The sequence below is a fragment of the Malaclemys terrapin genome, chromosome 7 (genome assembly GCF_027887155.1).
Source record: "Malaclemys terrapin pileata isolate rMalTer1 chromosome 7, rMalTer1.hap1, whole genome shotgun sequence".
NCBI lineage: Eukaryota > Metazoa > Chordata > Testudines > Emydidae > Malaclemys > Malaclemys terrapin.
The window spans coordinates 42,197,343-42,219,986 of NC_071511.1; the positions used below are offsets into that span (position 1 = coordinate 42,197,343).

Sequence of the window (22,644 nt, forward strand, 5' to 3'; positions counted from 1 at the left end):
CGGGGCCCTGGCCCCGCCCGTTTCCCACCCCCGGCCCCGCCCAAACTCCCCCCTTTCCCCGCCCCAACTCCGCCCATTCCCCACCTATTCCCCAAAGTCCCCGCCCTAACTCCCCCTCCTCCCTCCCAGCCACGTGAAAAGGGCTACCCAAGCGCTACCGGCTTCACGGTTTGCCGGGCAGCCTCCAGACCCTGCGCCCCCGGCCGGCGCTTCCCCAACACAGCTGGAGCCTGGGAGGGGAAGCGCCCAGCCGGGGGCGCAGGGTCTGGAGGCTGCCCGGCAAACCCGTGAAGCCGGTAGCACTCGGGCTTCGGGCAGCCCCTATGCCTCCGGATCCTGCGCCCCTGGCTGGGCACTTCCCCTCCCCGGCTCCAGCTGCTGTGCTCCTCCCCTGACTCTTCGGCTCTGTTTAAGAGCCGAGCTTCCCGAGCGCTCCGGCTTCGGCAGCCCCTGTGCCTCCGGACCCCAGCCGCCGGCCAGGCACTTCTCCTCCCTGGCTCCAGCTGCTGTGCTACTCCCCTGACTCTTCGGCTCTGTTTAAGAGCCAAGCTGCCCGAGCCAGTGCTATGGGCTTCGGGCAGCCCCCGTGTCTCCGGACCCCAGCCACCGGAGCAGAGCAGCTGGAGCTGGGGAGGAGAAGTGCCCGGCTGGCGGCTGGGGTCCGGAGGCAAGGGGGCTGCCCGAAGCCGGTAGCGATGGCTCGGGCAGCTTGGCTCTTAAACAGAGCCGAAGTCTGAGTCCGGGGAGGAGCAGAGCAGCCGCGGGAGAGGAAGTGCCCGGCCAGTATTTTTCCCGGACATGTTTGGCTTTTTGGTAATTCCCCCCAGACGGGGGTTTGATTGCCGAAAAGCCGGACATGTCCAGGAAAAACCGGACGTATGGTAACCCTAGGCAATTGCCTGAATTAATGTTGCTCATGCAACTTCAATTTGGCTCCATTGTGCATATGTATTATGATACAGTCTTTAATTGCATGATCACATACTATTTTTACCACAGGACCCCTGCCTCATTCAATCCACAGGATAGACTGTGTTCTGGAAACAAATCAGTGAATGAGGCTGCAGGGAAAAAAAGTTATCTAGGGGTTAGGGTACTAACTGTAGATTTGGGTTCAATTCTGTTCTCCTCCACAGACTTCCGGTGTGACCTTAGGCAGTAGTGTCTCCATGCCTCCGTTGAAGGTAATAGTATTTCCCACCTTACAGGGGTGTTATGAGGATAAACACATTCAAAAATTGCGAGGTATTCAGTTCCTGTGATAATGGGGAGCATATATGTACCATAGTTAATTAGATGGATAGTCTGTAGCCCCCCGCCCCCTGCCTTATTTGTGGCAGAAGTTGGAAGATGTGTGGTAAATGAGGCAGAGAAATGCAGGAAAAAAAGGTCTCATGGTTAAGGCACTTAAATGCCATCCTCTGTCAGAGTTCCTTTGTGATGCTGGACAAATCATGTAAAGCAAAATTTTCACAGGTGGCCATTGTGTGTTCATCATTTTCTGGGTGCCAAACCTGAGGCACCTGGGAAGTGCTGAACATTCACAACTGCATCTGAGGTCAACAGGAGTTGTGCTCTGAATATATAAAGTCCTTTAAAGTACTAAGTACTCTGAAAAATCAGACCCTATGAGTCTCACATTGGGGACCCAAAATGAGTTGATACTTTTGACAATTTTGACCTTAACCTCTATGCTCCATGCTTCAAATTGGGGTAATAATACCACCTCAGAGGGATGTTGTGAAGATAAATTCATTAATATTTGTAAAACACTAAGATACTATGATGAGACCACCATAGAAAAGCCAGTGAGGAAATTAATAATTCTGTATTCAGTGCAGAGCTTAGATGCCATGCAATGTGTACATTGTTTCATATTTGGTGGGTCTGTCCCCAAATCCAACTCTTTTGTATCAGTTTCCTCTTAGAGTACTTCTCAGTGGTAACTACAGTAACTTGTAGTGTTTCTTTTAGGATTACATGTGAAAGGGGAAAACAAAGTCAAAGGATGAAACTGATTTATCATCCCCTGGTGGTTACACAATACATAGGCAATAGGATCCCACTGGAAAAAGACAGAATTAATGTGATGTTAAAGCTTGGATGATCAGCATAACAGATCATCACAGCAATGGAAAAACAGACATACTTAATATTTGGTTATTTTAAGTAAACTGAAAGATTTTTTTTTTTTTTTTGTATTAACAATACAGCCAGCTTTGCCCACTGAGATTCCTTACTGACAACTGAATGTCATTAGAACTTGTAACATGTGCCAAAGACTTATTTTTTTTAGTCAATAAATGTATTAAATTTTTTAAAAGTCATTATTTACTAAGTTGTTTTAATGTGGTTTCTGAATTACTGTGGTGTTTTTTATATAATAGGAAATAACTTCAGTATCTCCAATGCTATAGTGTTGTAACACACTTTTTGAATGACCATCACAGTACATATTCATGAGTCAGAGTATTATTTTTCATAAATTACTGGGAATCTCCAACATCTTTATCAGGGTGTCAGAAACTGTTGGAGAGAAGAATATTTATCTCTCTCTCACACCCCGAAAGGAAAAACAAAGTGAAAAAGAAAACCAAAACGTAGCCTGTGACTTGGAAGTTTTCCATTCAGTCGACATGTATTATAGCTCCCCTTTACTTCTGTCTTTTAGGACCTCTTTTTTCATTAATTCTGTTTCTCCTCAGATTTTGAAAGTAAAACTTCAATATGTATTTAATTTATTTCCCGTATGCTTTAATTAAGTGGCAGATATATAGTAACACCTCACTTAAAGTCATTCCAGATGTTAAGTTGCTGATCAATTAGGGAACATGCTCCTTTAAAGTTGTGAAATGCTCCCTTCTAAGTCGTTTGGCAGCCGCCTGTTTTGTCTACTGCTTGCAGGAAGAGCAGCCTGTTGCAGCTAGCTGGTGGGGGCTTGGAACCAGGGTGGACCTGCAGCCCTCCCTATCAGCTCCCTACTCCCCTAAGTTCCCTATGCTGCAGCTGCCTGCAGTTCAACTGTGTCCCTCCCTACACTGCCATGTGCTGCTCCTGCCCTCTGCCTTGGAGCTGCTCCCAGAGACTCCTGCTTGCTGTACGGGGGAAGGGGGAAGAGGAGGTCTAATGTCAGGGTGTCGCCCACTGCCCCCTGCTCCTGCACCCCGCTTACCCCATCTTCCATAGAGTGGGGGGGGGTAGGGTGACCAGACGTCCCGATTTTATCGGGACTGTCCCGATATTTCCTTGTTTGTTCCGCGTCCCGACCGACGTGCGGTCGGGACACTGGACAAACAAGGAAATGCGCCGGAGCCTGGAGCCTGGAAGTGCTCGCACCCCCCCACACACCCCGACTCCACCCCCTCCTCCCCCGATTGGCTCCCTCCCCGAATCCCCGCCTCTTCCCCGGGCTCACCATTCCTCCTCCCTCCGCAAGCGCTGGAGGGAGGCCCGGGAGACTCAGGGGAAGCGCGGGGCCGGGGTGAGTAAGAGTCCGGCCTGGCCCCGAGCAGGCAGGACGCAGTCGGGCGGTAGGGCGAGGAGGGGGGCGGCCCGCAGGGCCAGGCGGTGGCTGTTCTCACCCCCGGGCAGCGGGACTCGGGAGCAGCCGCTGCTGCAGCGCCCACTGCCGCGGGGGAGGAAGCGGCCATGGCGCTTGGCGGCTGCGGCTCTGGCGCCCCCGACCCCCCCGAGCCGGGGCCTGCTGCGGGGACCCAGTAGCGCGCATGCTGCGCCCAGCCCCTGGCCAGTCGCGTCTGGGCTGCTTCCCAGGTGGTGCTATCCCGCGGCGGCCCCGGGGCGGAGGCATCGGCAGCCCAGCCCCGTTCGTTCCCCTGCGGAACCCAAGCGGGACGGGGGGTCTGGGGCCTGCTGCCCCCGCTCCGGGGCCGCCGCGGGATAGCACCAGCTGGGCAGCAGCCCAGACGCGACTGGCCAGAGGCTGGGCGCAGCATGCGCACTGCTGGGTCCCTGCAGCAGGCCCCGGCTCGGGGAGTTCGGGGGCGCCAGAGCCGCAGCCGCCAAGCGCCATGGCTGCTTCCTCCCCCGCGGCAGTGGGCGCTGCAGCAGCCGCTGCTCCCAAGTCCTGCTGCCCGGGGGGGAGAACAGCTGCCGCCTGGCACCGCGGGCCGCCCCCCTCCTCTCCCTACCACCCAACTGAGTCCTGCCTGCTCGGGGCCAGGCCGGACTCTTACTCACCCCGGCCCCGCGCTTCCCCTGAGTCTCCCGGGCCTCCCTCCAGCGCTTGCAGAGGAAGGGGTTTTTTTTTTTTTTTTTGGCCCCGCCCCCCCGCCACACCCCCCCCCCCCGCGTCACCCTCCCCCCCCCGCGTCCCGATATTTGACTTGGGTGATCTGGTCACCCTGGGGGGGGAGACACAAAGGCGGGAGCATCTAGGCAGTGCTGCGGTCTCAGGAGGTCTCAGCAAGCTGATTTAATTAACAGGGCAGTGTACTTAAGCCTGGGGCAGCTACTTAAAGGGGAAATGCGCAATTTTTCTCTCACACACAGGGTGTGTCTCTGTCTGCCCTCCCTCCTTTCCTGCTGCCTCCTGGAGTGTTGTGAGAGTTAACCCTTGAGGGCTCAGTCAATTGCAAGTTCATTTAGAAGTAAGGCATTCCCTGGAAAATATCCGACCCTCTGACCAAGCTTCACAATCATCATCACTGTGTACCAGTATTAAATTGTTTGTGTAAAACTTATATATATATATATATATTGTGTGTATATATATAATATAGTCTTTTGTCTGGTGAAAAATATTTCCCTGGAACCTAACCCCCTCATTTACATTAATTCTTATGGGGAAATTGGATTCGCTTAACATCGTTTCACTTAAAGTCGCATTTTTCAGGAACATAACTACAACGTTAAGTGAGGAGTTACTGTACATATGGTTACCATGTGATGAAGTGATATTAAAAGGAAATGCTTTTGTAAACACACAATGCTGTGTGCATTTGAGTATAAAGAATCCTTTTACAGCTTTACTGTAGATATACAATTTAGATCAAATTATGAAAATAGAAATTTTGTTTGAAATTCATAGGGTTACTAAAGAAATAAGGAATGTACATAGGGCAAATGTGGTGACACATGATATTTATCAGGACAGGAATTGCCCCTTGGCTGTATTTTGTCTATAAGCCAAAATAAGAACTCAATCATGCTTCCACTGAAGTCAATGGCAAATCTCACATTAATTTTTGGAGAAGGAACTGGTTATATTTGTTAGCAAGCACTCTTTCTATTAAAGTTTGCAGAACAATCCTCTTTGTGCTAATGAGAACACCAAGGACAGTTGGACTTGGAATAGGAATGAGCAATAAAACTATAGAGGACATTTTCTGTCTGCACAAATGTCAGCTTTCTGGAGTAAGATATAAGGTGAGAATGTAACACCTCAACTCATACTGAGCTGGCTAGTTCTACAAGAAAATATTGCATTGCTTAATCTCACACTGGGATACACATGAAAACTATGCAAGACAATCTAATAATAAAATCCATGTGCAACTTTCTTCCCTGATTTATTCATTTGTATTGGAAACAAATGTATAGTGAGGTTATTGTGACAAATCTTGTGCTCCTTATTGAAGTGAACAAGAACTGGAATCAATTGGCTTGAAGTTGATCAGAGTTTTTGTTGAGCAAGGACTGCAGAATTTGATGCATTATGGAGATCCCCCACATACACTCTGCGGAAACTGGGACCCAGGTGATGCCTCCCCTTCCCCACCTTGCCCCTAATGCCTACCATGTGGCTTTGAGGAAAAACTGCAGAGAGGAACCATACGGGGATACTCCAGGTGATAGGCGCATGTATGTGTTTGTTTTTATTTCTCAATCCTTCCTATAGGCAAGAGATTGTGATCCCACTGCCACAGTATGATGACTTCACATATGACAGACAAACTAACTTGTATTAGAAAACAGTTTTTACTCAACTCCAGCTATTGTCTAAATAAATAAATAAACTGGCAAAATAAACTGCTTTTGTTGTAAACTCTTTTCCATGGTTACATGAATAGAGTTAAGATCTGAAAACTCACAGTTGTCAAATTTATAATAAGTTATTTGATTAGCTTCTGTCCATTCCCCTGAACCCTCAGGGGCTTTGTAACTTGAGTGAAGATTATTGTGCTATTCCCTTTGTAAGCTATTCTTTGAATCTGTTTAAACATGGATTCAAAATCTTTATTGTGCAATGTACATAATACAATTCAGCGGCAGAAAATGTTTGCTTAGGCAAAGTATTTTTATGTAAACTATGTTTATTTTAAGATGTAATTATTGAGTGGTAAAGTTTCATAAATCCATATTGTTTTGCAAATATAGTATTTTTGCACTCTCTAATTTAGTTGAAAGGAAAAAATGCATTGGCTTGTATCCTGATTTTCAATTCCTCTTTCATTCTACAAAATTAGAAAGTTCATGATTGTTTACAATCTCACTTGGTCCTCAAACTTTTAATAATATACTTTTCTTTAATAATTTTAATATGTTTGGATTTAACTTGAGCAATTACATAAAACATTTGTCACATTTTAGTTTTGTTAATGGAGAAATACGAAACATATGTATTTTATGGCATGTGAACATACAGATTGTAAGATAAGTCTGCCTGCTGCCTGCTGCCCTGTCTCTGGGTCTATCTTAGTATATCCCTGAAAGGTGACAAGCCCCCAAGCTTTCACTGCTCTGCGAGTGGACTTGCATGATTCTCCCACTCCTTGACTAGGCCCTTTGTGTATCAACTGTGATTATCTCAGCAGGCCTGAGTTAGGTTCAGAACCTGCAGCTCTATCCTCTGGGAGCTGTGACCAGTGGTATATACAGAGGGACCATACAGCCTTTTCAAAACACAATATTCTTTATTCCTAACAGTAGGAACATTGCATAGTTTAAGAGAACAAGGATTTTAAAACAATAGAACGATTGACATGCAGGCCTATCTACCTTGAGCTTACTCAATGTTAGCCCAGCTTCTTCTGACTCCCTCTACAGACTTTCTATGTATATTGGTCTGTTTCCCCCAACAGACCCTTGACAACTGATACCCCTCTCCCCTACTTTATCCCCTGAGAGGAACTTTTTAAGTGTCCTTTTGCTGTTAGGTCCCCAGCCCTGGCAAAATAAGCCTTTTAACTTTGCTGGAACCAGGTAGGTAGACACTTCCCTGTTCCATTAAGGATCCTTGCAGTGTTTTCCCCAGAGGTATCTGGTCTCTTGTCCAGGGCCGGCTTCAGGGTTTTGGCCGCCCCAAGCAGCCAAAAAAAAAAAAAAAGGCCGCGATCGCAATCTGCGGCGGCAATTCGGCAGGAGGTCCTTCGCTCCGAGCAGGAGTGAGGGACCGTCCGCCGAATTGCCACCGAACAGCTGGATGTGCCGCCCCTCTCCGAAGTGGCCACCCCAAGCACCTGCTTGGTAAGCTGGTGCCTGGAGCTGGCCCTGCTCTTGTCACTGTTTCATTTTCTGCTTGTTTTTCCTAATAGCCCCTTTTGGCTGAATGATGGAAACTTCCGTTACAGCAATTTGACATCATATAGCATACATAATATTCACAAATTAATATAGAGATGGCTCACAACCATAGGCTGTGGACTATAATGCTAAAGTCAGTTATCAGTGTGCACTTTCATTATAAACTACATTTCATTATTAACTTGAAAAAAAAACTTATTTGACTGAAACTTCCTAATGTTCATGTTATGAGCCAAAGAGCAAATTCAAGCCACTTCTGTATAGTTGTGTGCTTTGGATTCTGATGCTTTTATGTAAAATGGATTTGTAAAACATAATCAAGCCAGGCATGAAGACCTTAATGAGGACTACTGCTTTTTGCTGTTTTGAAACAAATGTCTTTTACATAATCCAGGAAATGATGTTTTATAACTTTATGATCATATTTTACTAGACAAATATGTTTGTACTTTAAAATCAAGAGAGCCTTGATCATTGGGGAAAATAATATTTAAAGAAAGAATCTGGGGTTTCTCCTCAAGGCCCCTAATCTGCACATGCTTAATTTTGTGCACATGAATAGTGCCTTTGTGCCAGAATAGTGCAGTCTGGGAAGAAAGAGACCCAAGAAGAAAAAGAAGGGAGAGGAAAGGGGCTTAAGAGATAGAGGTCTTAAAAGCAGAGTAAGTACAAAGGGGAAGAGGGTAGTAGATAATATGATGAAAAAAGTGGACCCTAATCAGAGAATAGGCTGTGATGAAAATAGACCTTGAAGGAACAATATGGATAGAAATCGACAGAAGGAGAAGGGTAAAAAGGAAACCACCTGAGAGATAAAGTATGTTGTTAATATTTCTTGATTTAATTATGGTTAGTAGTTTGCATAAAATAAATTATCGCAGGCTTTGGCCTGGGATGGGTGACTGACACTTTTTGGGGTGCCCAGGACTGAGAGTCACCTTGTTGCTGCCTTGCTATCAGCGAGAATACGACTTGCTGGTGCTTAACTGCCCCCTGACACCTCCAGTTTCTGAGGTCACATTTTTTCATCCTTGAGAGGCAGGAGGACCTTGTGTTGGCCAATGATGGCCTCTTAAGACAATTAAGCAGAGGCACGGCTAGGTTTCCAGTCTCCCTTAGTCAGAAGAATGGTGGCTATTATCTTTGATGTGAACAGCAAGAATCAGCAGGATTTAGTTAATGCTGTGTCAGACACACAGAAAAGGATATGGAAATTACAGCAAAACCCTTTGGGAGGAGAGATTGTACTTCATTTTCATTTTATTATAAATCTACCTACCTATAATGTCAGCAAATAATTACTGCATTTTAAATATCTTAAACTACTAATCTGTTTAGGATTTAAATTCTGAGTGGTGAAAGTTTTAATTAGTCTAAACACTGGAAAATAAAAAAGCAATGCAAGTTTTAAGGAGAATGCTCTGCTTTTAATCAATTACTTTACTTGGTATTGATGAGATGGTTCTCCTGATGTAATTACAAGCTATGGTCCACAGGAAAATCCATGTGCACATATGCTGTTTAAGTAAAATTGCTCTTGTAATGTGTTTTATGATGAGACTAGCCTTGGAGCCTCGAAAGTCTCAAGGAAGCTTATTTTGTTTACATATTATAAATGTGTGGGAGAGTTCTGTACAACATACATATTCGCAATAGGAGGTTGAGGATGCTAGTCCTCACAAGAACCAAACATTAAGTTCTGAGGCCTGGCCAACACCTAAAACTTGGGTTGACCTAGGCATATGGCTCAGGGCTGTGAAAAATTTCATGCCCTATGTGGCATAGTTAGGTCAACCTAACCCCCGTTGTAGACCCAGCTAGGTCGACAAAAGAATTCTGCTACAACCTCTTGAGGTGGTGGATTTACAAGAGCGATGAAAAATCCCTTTCCATTTCTGTGGTGTCAACACTGCAGCACTATAGAAGTGTAGCTGCAGCTGTGCCATTGTAGCACTTGTAGTGTAGCCATACCATGAGTGTCAACATTAATTCTGAATTTATTGTGAAACTGGCTGGTAAGGATGCAAGGAGAGAAGTGGGTGACATCTCCCAGTATAATCAATTAGCTGTCGGATCTAGCCCCCCTTATATAATGTAAGACCTTAGTGCCTGTCAGCATTCTAAATGGTGCTCTGTTTCTGTTATACAAGTCTGTGGGATCTTTATTTTTTTAATTTATTAAAATTATAATTAGTATAGATTATCATCTGCTGTACTCTTAGTTATAATTAAAACCCTTGTTTTCAAATATTTTATGTTCATGGTGAAAATCAAATGTGTTATAGTTTATTCTTTGTGAAAATTGGTTCTTACCAGGTGAGACAGAGGAGCTGTGCTAAAAATAGGTACAGTTTTCTTTTTAAAGTGGTCAAAATATTATTTCTTAATAATTAAGTGAATTCGGAACAGGAGGCTATGCAGGGACACTGCCTGTGCTAAGCCTATGTCTACACTACAAGCATTACTGCTGCATAGATGCAGTGGTGCTGCTGCACCACTGTAGCGCGTCTGGTGAAGACGCTCTATACCAACAGGAAAGAGCCCGCCCATCGGCATAATAAAACCACCTCCACGAAAGGTGGTAGCTATGTTGGCAGGAGCTCTCCCGCCAACATAGTGCTGTTAACACTGGTGCTTAGGTCAGTGTAATTTACATCACTCAGGGGTGTGGTTTATTCACACTCTGAGCGACATAGGCTATACCGACATAACCTGTAGTGTAGATGAGCCCGTAGACACTTGCTACATTGAAGGAAGGGGTTTTTCTGTCACTGTAGTAAATCCACCCCCTCGAGAAGTGGTAGCTAGGTCAATGGAAGAATTCTTCTGTCAACCTAGCAGTGTCTATACCTGGGCTTAGGTATAGACCCCTTGAACAACATGGCTAGGTCAACCTGAGTTTTAGCATGTAATTTCTTTGTAACACCACCATTAGTTAAGGAAGAGTGTGTCAGATCAAGACCTCATTGTTGTTTAAATGTTCCCTGTTTGTGTTTAACATTTTCCATGTGTCTTATACTAAACAAATCCCTAAATCAACTGTATATAAAGTTGCTGACTATGTTAATTACATTTAAACTATAACATTCATGCTTCATTTTTTATATTCTTGTTTCAGATGATTTTAATTTAAAAGGCCTTGAGGTTTTAATCTAATCCAATATTTTCCAGTGTAAAAAAAAAATCCCAGTCTGTACAAGTTTTCTCATATATTCCTTTGTTTTGCTGATTCAGTAGTTCCATTAGTCTGGAAACCTTAAACTGAATGTTGTGGGACAGAGCTTGTGTAGTCAAATTTCAAACTTTTGGTGCTTTGATTCTAATCTTTAATGACCATAGCAGCATTCATACCACTCAGGTTAATTGTGCGCCAGGATTTCCATTATAAAACACTAAACTGTATATAAAGGGGCAACACTACATGTGTGACAGAGCTGTAACTCCTGCATAGGGTTACCATACGTCCAGATTTTCCCGGACATGTCGGGCTTTTTGGTCCTCAAATCCCTGTCCAGGAGGAAATTCCCAAAAGCCAGGCATGTCCGGGAAAATAGGGAGGGGTCGTGGCGCTTGGGTCCAGGCTGGAGCTGCTGGGGCCGGCGCCACTCGGCCGGAACCGGGGCCCGAGCGGAGCTGGGCTGGAGCCGCTGGGACCGGGGCTGGGGGTGCTCGGCCGCCGGCCGGAACTGGGGCCCGAGTGGAGCCGGGCCGGAGCCGCTGGGACCGGGGTTGGGGGTGCTCGGCCGCTGGCCAGTGCTGAGCTGGAGTCACTTGGGCGGGCCGGAGCTGCTCAGCCGGAACCGGGGCTGGCGCCCCAGTTCCCAAGCCGAGCCGGGCTGGAGATGCCGGGGCCAGAGCTGCGCGGCCGGACTGGGCTGCGCCTCCTCGCGCCCCGCCGCTCCCGCCCCAGCTTACCTGCTGCCTGCCTGTTTCAGGCTTCCTGCGAACACTTGATTCGCGGGAAGCAGGGGAGGGGGAGGAGCAGGGGGCGGAGCGTTCAGGGAGGGGGCGGGGACTTTGGGGAAGGGACGGAGTTGGGGTGGGGCCGGGACAGAGTTGGGGCGGGGCCCCATGGAGTGTCCTCTTTTTGTTTTTTTAAAATATGGTAACCTTACTCCTGCAGAGCTTTGTATACCAAAAAAAATTTGAAGTCTACCTGGCAATTTGCACCCTCTGTTTAACAGTCATTTCTCAGCTTGTTTGATTGAGTGAAAACATAGCTTCCCGAGTAACCACAGGGAATTACTCATCAGGTTAGGGATTTCAAAATGTTCTTGGCCTGGTGTGATGATGTCAGCAATGGCAACAATGGAATCTTGTCCCAACACCAATCACTCATGACAGCAAGGTGGTCAGGCTACACCTGAGTTGCTTTGTCTTGTCTAATAGACTTGTGCTTTCAGCATCCCAGAAGTACTAGTTTAGCATTTTATTGTGTCCTAAGTGCTAGAAAAAATATTGCTTCAATATTTAGTGTTGGTGACTGATTACTTATGGGAAATATTTCCCATTTCTTCAGTTTTGTGCTCATTTCCATATCTGAGAAAATAAGCATTTTGTTCTGATTCAAGATCTTTTTGTTTTCAAGCTAATTTTTTACTTATTCTTTCAAATTTAAATCCAAAATTCTAAGAACCTCTCTATTACCAAAGGTAGTTCAGATGTTTTTTCCTGTGTATGCAGTCTGTTTAATAGTTACATAATGGGGGGGCGGGGCAGCTGCATCCCTTCTTAGTCCTCCATACTTAAATTTACTGTTACACCTTTTATGTAGTGTTAATCTGTTGTTTTAATTTATCCACCAGATTTTCTACTTTTTAACTTCCTTGTAGGGTGATCACATTTTATATCCATAATTACTATGGTGGCTTATGTGTTAGCCCCCCCAGTCCTCAGGGCTGTGGTGTCAGGGAAAGATTCTATTGAGGGGCTATTGAGATATTAATGCTTAATGAGATATTAATGTTTTCTATTCTGTTTCTAATCCAAACCACCTGAACTTCTCACAAGATCAGAGGATCACATTGTAAAGTTTCCGCATGTCCATAATTTACTAAAGAAGCCTCTCCAACACTTGAGAAAAATTATTTGGCAACAGAAAATTATACCCTTTGTTACTTCCAAACAAGATGCCAATAAGAGGCCTCTGCTGGAGTACAGTGTACAGTTCTGGGCTCCACACTTTAGGAAAGAGGTGGGCAAATTGGAGAGAGTCCAGAGAGCACCAAAAATGATAAAAGGTTTAGAAAACCTGACCAATGAGGAAAGGTTAAAAAATTGGGCATGTTTAGTCACAGAAAAAGAAGACAGAGGGGAGCTGATAAGTCTTCAAATATATTTAAGACTCAAATATGTATGAGAACTGTGATCAATTGTACTCTGTGTCCACTGGAGGTAGGACAAAGAATAATGGGCTTAATCTGTAGCACGCACGAGAGAGAGAGATTAAGGTTAGTTAGACATTAGGAAAAACATTCTAACTATAAAGGTTGTTAAGCTCTGGAATTGCTGTAGGTTTTTAAGAACAGGTTAAACAAACACCGATCAGGGATGGTTTAGGTTTAACACTAACCTCCCTGTTTTGTCCTATGATTACAGGGGTATTAACAGGCCACTTCACCTGGAACAGTCCCCTAGAATATCTGTGGCATACCAGAGCACAGTCCAGACCTGCAACCTTGAGTGCCTTACAATGCCTCCTAGCTCCCACCTAGGCCACTCACAAACAGCCTTCGAGCAAGCAAGCCACATCCAGAGAGAGAGAGAGAGAGAGTGTGTGTGTGTGTGTGTGTGTAAAAACTGCAGCATACCAGCCACAGTTGGGTTACACTTGGCTCTGACCAGCCTTGCTCATAATGCAGAGTGACCCCAACACGGCCCCTAGTCCTGGATTTTCCCTAAGAAATGTATGTCTTGTACTGCCCAACCTTCTTGTAGACAGTAAAAATACTTTAAATGTTAGATCTTGAAGGGAATAATATGCCAGTTTATTACCTCAAATAGTTATTCAGACACTTCAGTTTAAACACACTTGATTAGATAAACCAGTAAAATAATTTTATTAACTACAAAGAGAGAGATTTTAAGTGAGTACAACTAATGAGGCATAAGTCAGATATGGTTATAAGATATTTACTAATGCCTAACAAACTCTATTACGTTCAAGCAAAGTTTTTCACCACATGCTCCAGCAGATTACTGGCCAAACTCTCAGGTCAGGAACCATCTCCCAAAGTCCAATGACTGCTTCCTTTGTCTCTTCAGGCACAGTGAATGCAATGGGTAGGGAAAGAGAGGAGGGGTGCCTTGGGATGTTTATCTCTCCTTTTTATAGTTTCTGTCCCCCTCTTGAAAAACATTTCCAGCTGAGAACCAGGATCCAGAGAGTCTATATGGCAGGATATTCCCTACTGGTGTTTTCAACTGTTTGAATTCCCTTTGCCGTCCCTTCCTGCTTAATGACTTTGTCTACTGATTTAATGAAAATTAAGCAGAGCACACATTCCTTTATTTAGAACAGAATTGTTTACCAACTTTTGTTTGGGCAGGTCTCTGGGGTTTAGAACATGTATTAATTTTATAACTTCACATACAGTGTTGCCACACATATTTTATCAGGACAATATTGACCAGTAAATTGTAAGTTTTCAAATGATACCTTACAAGGCATACTTTGTTCAAAGATTATTACAATAGTGTATAAGATTGTGAATACAGGGGTGTAGTCTGTCACAATGTGTTAACTACTTATACTAAACAATCTCTCCCACTTTGTATTTAGCTGTGACACTCGGAGTACCTTCCCCAGACTTGAAGAAGAGCAGTGTAGCTCAAAAGCTGGTCTCTTTCACCAACAGAAGTTAGTCCAGTAAAAGAGAGCACCCCTTCCATCTTGTATCGCTAATATCCTGGGACCGATATGGCCACAACAACATTGCTAACAACTCTTTCTGTGGCCAGTAAAGGAGCTGCATAGCTTTGTCCCACCACTTATCAGTCCGTTACATCCTTTTTCCTTTGTCACATCCTACTGTCTTCTCTCTCTTTGCTCCTGTATCCTTCCCCTGCTTTAGATGCTGCACCTTTTCCCACATTAGCCTTACTTTTACAGCTTTTCAGGCACCTTCCTCTTTCTCTTCACATGGTATACTGCTACAACTGAGAGCAGTAGAGATGCTCAAGCTGTTGCACCCTCAATATAAACTAGAGGGAACTGGACAAGATTTGGTACTCACTCCTCATTTTGGTCTACCAGGTCCCAGATTTTTTAATCTTCTAAACATGCTGGAAAGCGTGTCTTTTTTCTCTATAAAGGTTGTTGAGCATAGCATGGGTGAGGTGGATATATTTATGGGCAGTCTTTCCCTTCTGTTGTGGTTTTAATTTACAAGATAGGCACCCAGACCACAGAATGGATGCCCATTATTATGTTTTAGAAATTTGAATAAATAAATAAATAAATACTTGACTAAAAGCATGCTTTTATTGTTCTTTGAGTGATAGTCCCTACTGTATTCCACTGAGGGTTTACACATGCACACAATCCGTCCGGAGCTGGAGAATCTGAAAGTAGTGTCAGTTGGTCAGCGCATGCACCATGCTCACCTCATGGTTTCATCTGAGGTGATAAAGGGTGAGGCAGACCGACATATCTCCAGTTCCTTCTCACCACTGCATGGTCTGGGTTGGAACTATTATTGTCCTCTTGCATGTGATGCACCTTGAAAGGTTATATATAGTTAGTTTTATAGTGTTTTTGTTTGCACTGCTTTTCATAGTTTCATAGGAGTACAATTGGGACTTTGGGAGTTTGTTTCCCTGTAAATACCCTCTCCTTTCTACCTCCGTACCACATGTGGGTACTGAACTATTCCAAAGACCCCAGGCTTTAAAATCTGTGCCTCCTGCCTGCGTTCCTTCTCAGTCAGTGACGGACATCAACGCTGTCTCTACTGCTTGGGAGAAGCCAACATTACACCCAGACACAGTATCTGCCAGTCCTTCCCCAGCCGTATCTGAGAAGGTCAGGCTCTCTCCTCTGGAAGCACCTCATGGAAGCTGCCATGTGACATTTGGACCCAAGTCAGGGAACCTCCCCTGTACATCAGCCTGAGACCACCAGGAGTGCACCTCTGCCTATGGTTTCCTAGTCTGGCACCAACAGTACCACCACTATGGAGCCCATGCTGGTGGGTAACGAAGCATACACAAGCATAGCAGTAAATCTTCCTCCAAACCTAAGAAAAGGGATGCTCCTTCCATGAGTTCCAGTCATGGGGAGAGAGCACACTCTATAAAGCGCACAAACTCAAGAAGAGGCCGCACAAGCTGCCGGATCTGCTGGTACCAGGTACCAAACCGCATACACCATCAACATTGTCACCCCATAAAGTACAAGATTCGCGCACTCCAGGAAAGACCACCAATCTGATACTGGTTCCAGGTAGAGAAAGTACCCTTAACAACAGGGAGCTAGGGAAAAGTGCCAGATCCCCAGGAAGTGTTTGCCCTGGGAGAGCTGAGGTCTCCACAATTTCAGGGACCTTCTACTTCTTGGGAGACAATATCTGCCACTCAGGACATGCCACAGATGAGGTACCCCTCGCCCCCTGCTCCAACTGTCTACACACTTCCACCAGCTCTGATGGACCACCAATGGAACTGGTGTCCAAGTTTTCATCTTCGTAGGAATCGAATGAAGGGCAGGGACCACCCATCCCCTACTGCTACTACGAGTACCCAAAGAGGCCACCTACATCATGGCAATAGCTTCCAGTCCTGCAGCCATGGAGCCACTGGTCCCCCCACCATGTGGCCCACTGCAGCACCTCCAGCTCCATCGTGCTGGCCCTATTGGGGAGCCAGGCCCCAATACCCCACCTGCAGAACCCACCCGTTCCATGAGGGAAACTTCACCTGCCTCCCCATCTCAAACACCTTCAAGTAGATGCTCAGAGCTGATGATGAAAGAAGAGCCGCTCAGTCGAGTTCTGATGGTACCACTGGAGCAGATTCCCATCGTCCTCAGCAGTGACTTTAGTGTTCTCCTCTCCCCCAAATGACTTCCACCAGTTCCAGGAGATAAAGAGTGGCAAGAGAGCTTTCCCTGGAGAAGATCCAGGACACTTAGAATAAGCTCCTGGACAGCCTTCACTCATCAACGCCGGGTAGAGATGCTCTGCCAATCAACAATGCTATCCTCGAGCCAGCTACAATAGTTTGGCAATGGCATACAGCAGTCATATGTACATCTATCCCCAAGAGGTCAGAAAAATGCTATTATGTACCAGCTATGGAGGTCTGAGTTTCTTTTCTGACACAACCCCTCTCCCCCAATTCACTTGTGGTCTGGGAGCAAAGGAACGGTCCAGACAGCAACATCCACACTCCACTCCATCCGATAAGGAGGGCAAGCATTGGATTTTTGGGGTCACAAGGTCTTCTCCTCAGCCAGCCTTCAATTCAGGATTTCGAATGATCAGGCATTACTTGCCAGATATGATTTCCTGAATTACAGCAAACTGGAGGAATTTGTTGAAAAACTGCTGCAGCAAGACCAGGCCCGCTTCCAGGTAATCTTAGAGGAAGGGAAACTGGTGTCAAGGACATCACTTCAATCAGCTGTCAATGTGGCAGATACTTCATCTTGCTCTATGGCTACAGGCATAGTTCTGTCATGGGAATTGTGGCTCCATGCCCCTGGTTTCTCCAGGGAAATACAAAATACCATTGAAGACCTCCCTTTCGATGAATCAGAGCTTTTAAACCAGAAAACGGATGATTCCCTCCACACCCTCAAGAGCTACACCTCATTCCTTGGATATTTACACACCTGTGCGAAAGTGTAAATTTGCTCGCCATCCATACAACTTTACAGGACATCCCAGATTTTACATCAGATGCCTTACAAACCACCATGGAAGCATCAAAAGATTCAAAGATCTCACCCTCTGGGTCCACCTTCACAGCCTTCCTCTTCCCACATGCAGCTCTCACAGAAAAGATATTTCTTAGAAACTCTAGAGAACTGTCAACCACCTTGCCTACTGCCATACAACCATCCCACTCCCCTTGGGGGGTCATCTAGCACTCTTTTTTTCCAGCTTGAAGTTGCAATAACAACAGACAAATGGGTGCTAAATGTCATCCACCATGTCTATGTTTGAGTTCAGCATGCTACCTCATCCACAGGTCCCTCCACCCCCCACCATGTCTCCTCAGGGAACACTCTTATATCAGCATTCTCACTCAAGAGGCGAACTCCTTACTACAAAGAGGAATGATAGAGCAGGTTCCTCCAGAATATCAAGGGACGGGGTTCTATTCAACTTACTTCCTGATACCTAAAAAGAAAGGCGGGTGAAGGCCAATTCTGGACCTCCACCTTCTCAATCACTTCATCTGCAAGCCCAAGTTTTGTATAGTCACACTAGCAGCGATCATCCCATCATTACAAGAAGGCAAGTGGTTTACAGCTCTTGCTATGCAAGATGCCTGCTTTCACATGGACATTCATCTGGCCCACACATGGTTCCTGAGGTTCACAATCAGATCACATAATTTTCGTACAGGGTTCTTCCATTTGGACTCAATGCTGCTTCCCAAGTCTTCATCAGGGTTTTCTCCGTTGTGGCAGCTTACATCAGGCATTATGGGGTCCTTGTATTCCCATATCTTGACAACTGGCTCCAGGTGGCACAATCCAGATGCGAAGCCCAAGCTTCAACTTCCATGTTAGTTGTCCTCCTTTCTTCCCTTGGAATCAGCATCAACATCAACATTAAAAAAAATCAACCTTGGAACTGACACAACCCCTAGACTTCATAGGGGCCTCTATCCACTCGATCATAGCACGAGCCTACCTACTGCTGGACAGGTTCCAGGCTCTGCAAGAGCTCGTAAACCTCGTAATCAACAATTCATCTGTCCCAGTCAGGACGTGACTATCCCTCCTTGGCCACATGCATGTACGTCTCCATCTTCGCTACGTCCAGATGTGGCTCCAGATGGTTTACTCACCCAAACCTCATGCTGACAGCCCCTACCCCCCGGTACTCTTTTCCCTTCACTGATGGACGGACCCATGCCAGGTCTGTGTACGGGTTCTCCCATTCTCCCCTCCTCCCTGAACAAGACGATCATCACCAACGCATTACTTGTAGGCTGGGGAAAGCACCTGGGCAAATTACATGTTGCAGGGAACATGGACTCCTTGGGAATCCATGATGCACATCAACATTCTGGAACTGCAGGCTGTAAGGAAGGCATGTCAAGCATTTCTCCCATTCACCCATTCCCATCATGTTCTTATTATGTTGGACAACATCGCCACCACTGTTTGGTACATCAACAAACAAGGGGTCACAAACTTGACCGTTCTCTGTTTAGAAGTAATCAACCTCTGGAATTGGTGCATTGCACACCATATCCTCTTATCTGCAGCGTATCTCCCGGGGATTCAGAATGTAATTGCAGACTTGCTGAGCAGGCAGTTTGTCATCGACCACGAGTGGGAACTCCACGATTCCATGGTGTGACACATCTTTGACCAGTGGGGGACTCTGACCAGAGACCTCTTCGCCTCCTCTATCAACTGCAAATGCAGCACATGCTGCTTCAGTGGGTGGTCTCCACTCTCAGGGCGATGCTCTCAAATTCCCCTGGTCAGACCAGATCAACTATGCCTTCCTTCCTCTCCCACTCCTACCATGAGTACTCCACAAGATCAGATGAGACAGAGCAAGAGTCATCCTGCTCGCCTCTGACCGGCCCAGACAGTTCTGGTTTCCCAACCTCCTTTGTATGTCCGCCCATTCCCACCTTCCCCAATCTACTGACACAGCATGATGGCAAGATCAGACATCCCAATCCACCAGCGCTTCACCTCAAAACATGGTATTTGGATGGGCATCATCTTTAGAATAGGAGTGTTCTTCAGAAATGCAAAACATCCTCTCCAGCAGCAGGAAAGAATCCACTAGGTGTTGTTACTGGGCCAAGTGGAAATGCTTTACCTCCTGAGCCCAATAAAAGGGATTTTCCCAAGAAGCAGTGGGGATTCCCCTCCTCCTGGGCCTACCTCCTGCCACTGAAGACATCAGGTCTTTCCCTCAACTTTCTCAAGATCCACCTAGTGGTAATTAGTGCCTTCCACCCCCCTGTGGAAGGACATTCTCTCTTTATACACCTGTTGACTGCAAGATTTTGGAAAGGCCTCATCAGAACCTTCCTACCCATACAACCCATCACTCCCCAGTGAGATCTCAACCTAGTTCTATCCATACTAATGAAACGGCCCTTCGAACCAGTGGCATCATGCTTTATAGCCTTCCTTTCCACAAAGGCCACCTTCCTTATTGCTGTCACTTTGGCGAGACGGGTCAGTGAACTTGGGACCATGATGAGTTTCTCCCTTCACGACTTTCCATACAGATGTTCTCCTTGTGCCTGCATCCCAAATTTTTGCCAAAGGTCATTTCCCAGTTTCATGTTAATCAATCCATTCACTTTGTTTTCTTCCCAAAGCAGCACAACTCTGAAGAAGGACGACAACTCCACTCCCTCGATGGGACAAGACCAATCAGGAAATCCCCCAGACTGTTTGTTAGAATAGTTGAAAGAATTAAACGTCAGGCACTCTCCACACACAGACTCTCCAAGTGGATTTTGGGGTGCATTACACTCTCTCAATTACCTGGTCTGCCTCCACACTCTGGGGTGTGGGCCCATTTTATGAGAGCTCAGGCTTCAAATGTGGTCTCCTTCCATGATGTACCACTCTAGAACAGGTAGAGCAGCTACAAGGAGATCAGTACACACCATTACTACACATTATGCCTTGGTGTAGGACTCAGCGGCAGCTGCCTTCTTCAGTCCAGCTGTCCTTTGCTCAACCCTTCCAGCTTCATCCTTGCATCCTCCTCTGACTTAGTTACTGCATGTTAATCACCCTCAGTGGAATACAATAGGGACCCATCCTTGAAGAAGAGGAGGTGGTTACTTACCTATAACAGGAGGTTCTTAAAGATATGTAGTCCCTATCTGTATTCTACTTCCTGCCCTCCTTCCCCTCTGCACAGATCTGTTGGATTTGCAGTGGAAAAGGAACTGGAGATGCCCTTCATCACCTCGGATGAAACCATGAAGCGAGCCAGGGCGCATGCGCGGACTAATGGACATTACTTTCAAATTCTCTGGCTCCAGACACATGGTGCAGGGGTGTAAACCCTCAATGGAATACAGATAGGGACCACACATCATGAAGAACCTCCAGTTACAGATAATAACCTCCTCTTTTAAATGCAAATGACTCTGGAGTGTTACCAAGCTTCCCCACAATTTAAGATGTTTTAATGTCAAGGAGAGAAATAGCTTCTAGTTTTGGCCCGTCATTCTAGAAGAGAAATTCTGTTATTTACGTTTTATTGTGTTGATACTCACATTTTAAGTATTAAGAAAAGATGAAACATTAAAACATGTTTAATAAACAAATGATCTGAGTAACCAACAATGAAATTAATACATTTTGTTGAGTTTTCATTCTTTTGGAGAATCACTACTGGAAAAAAAAAAAAGGAGCGGTGATGGACATGCCACAATGCTAACAAACTGAGTATATTAATGAAGGTTTTGTTTTGTACATTTAATATACATTTTGCTCTTACATACATCTGATTTTGTCTAAACATTGTTAGAGCTTTGCAATACACTTCAGTATAAATTTAGCACTTTTTAGTCTTTGTCTTTAATAGTTCTTAAGACCAATCGTAACTGGAAAAAAAGTATATGCTGAAGCCAGTTTGTGTGGTTATATTCTTATTTCCCTTTTTATTAACAGGCCAAATATCCTGATATTGTAACACTTCCTGAAGGACCGTCTGGAGATTACCTGGTTATAAGGAGCCCTGAACTTTCTGGGTAAGACCATTTCAAGATGCTTATTAATATCTGTATTTAAAAAGAATTGAACAAAACCTGAAATTTGAGTTAATTGTCTCTAGAGCTGGAGATAAATCCAGCAAGAACTGTTTTTCAGTTTCACTTTTACACATTGAAAGGTAGTTTAATCTCAGAATTACATTGTTTATTTTATAAAGGAAAGTCACCTATCGCCCTAGTGTATACCATGGGGTTGTGTGATGCTTTTCATAGATGCAACACATACAAAAATCATGGGAGACAAGAAGCAAAGAGCATGTGGCGCAAGCTATTTCACTGTGGCCTTTCTGGGGATGACAACTATATGTTGCTAATTTATAGAACCCTTTATCTCTTTTATGCTGTATATTTTTTTAGACAGAGATGGTAGGAGGCTCCAGTAGAATTTTAGATTTTGAATTACATTTTAAATAAGTTATACTAGTATTAGACTTCATCATAATCAGTTACATTGCAACAGAGATGTTTTCAACCATATTCCATTACAAATACTGTTTGTGAACCAGGGGCTGAATCCTGCTCATCTTATTGATGACAGTAATTCAATTCAGTCAATGGAGCCATGTCAGTAACGTGAGCAGGATTTGGCCCCAATTCTGTACATTTAAGAGCTCTAAGAGTCAAGATGGGCCAAGGAAGCAGTTTCAAATCTCGTTGTAGCCCAAGTTCAAAGTTGGATTCAGTGCTGGGTAAAATCTAAGGTGTTCTCCTAAGATCTTAGCTCAAGACACTGGAAATCTCATATAATACCTGCTCTTGTAACATTTCTAATGATCTGGTCCAAAATTCCTGCAAGGCTGAGTGCATCAATCCAGAACCAGGTATCTTCCACTATGGGACTGTCCCACAAACAAACCCAAAATGAAAGGTTTGGGACCCTAAAATTCAAATCAAAAACATGCCCCTGCCACACATTATACCTTAAAGTGGAAGTGTCTCAAATTAGAAACTGCAGTTTTGTTCCATCTTTGTTCTCTCCCGTGATACCCTGCCACAGTTGTGGTCAGAAGAGATACTGAAGCTAGATCCCTATTGCTATAACAGACAGGGCAGTTGGCAGGAATTCTCCATGAGGGCCTGGGATTCAGCAATGTCTTCCTGACCCTGGTCTGAGTGGTCCAGATTTGCCAATTTTCTATGTCATGCTGCAGGGCCTGTTTGTTTCCCCTCATGCACAAAGAGTTAGGAGGGTCTGAGGAGCAGGGTGATGTGTGGGGGTATCAG

General features: G+C 45.2%; 1 protein-coding gene across 3 annotated transcripts in view; it reads left to right on the forward strand.

Annotated features, from left to right (window-relative positions):
* The window catches only part of CENPP (centromere protein P), a 345,180-nt gene that overhangs the window by 319,662 nt on the left and 2,874 nt on the right, over positions 1-22,644 (forward strand). For all 3 annotated transcript variants that reach the window (XM_054033777.1, XM_054033775.1, XM_054033776.1), the window contains one exon: positions 21,320-21,399. In XM_054033777.1, coding sequence (XP_053889752.1) covers positions 21,320-21,399 — 80 coding nt within the window. The remainder of the gene's footprint in view (positions 1-21,319; positions 21,400-22,644) is intronic.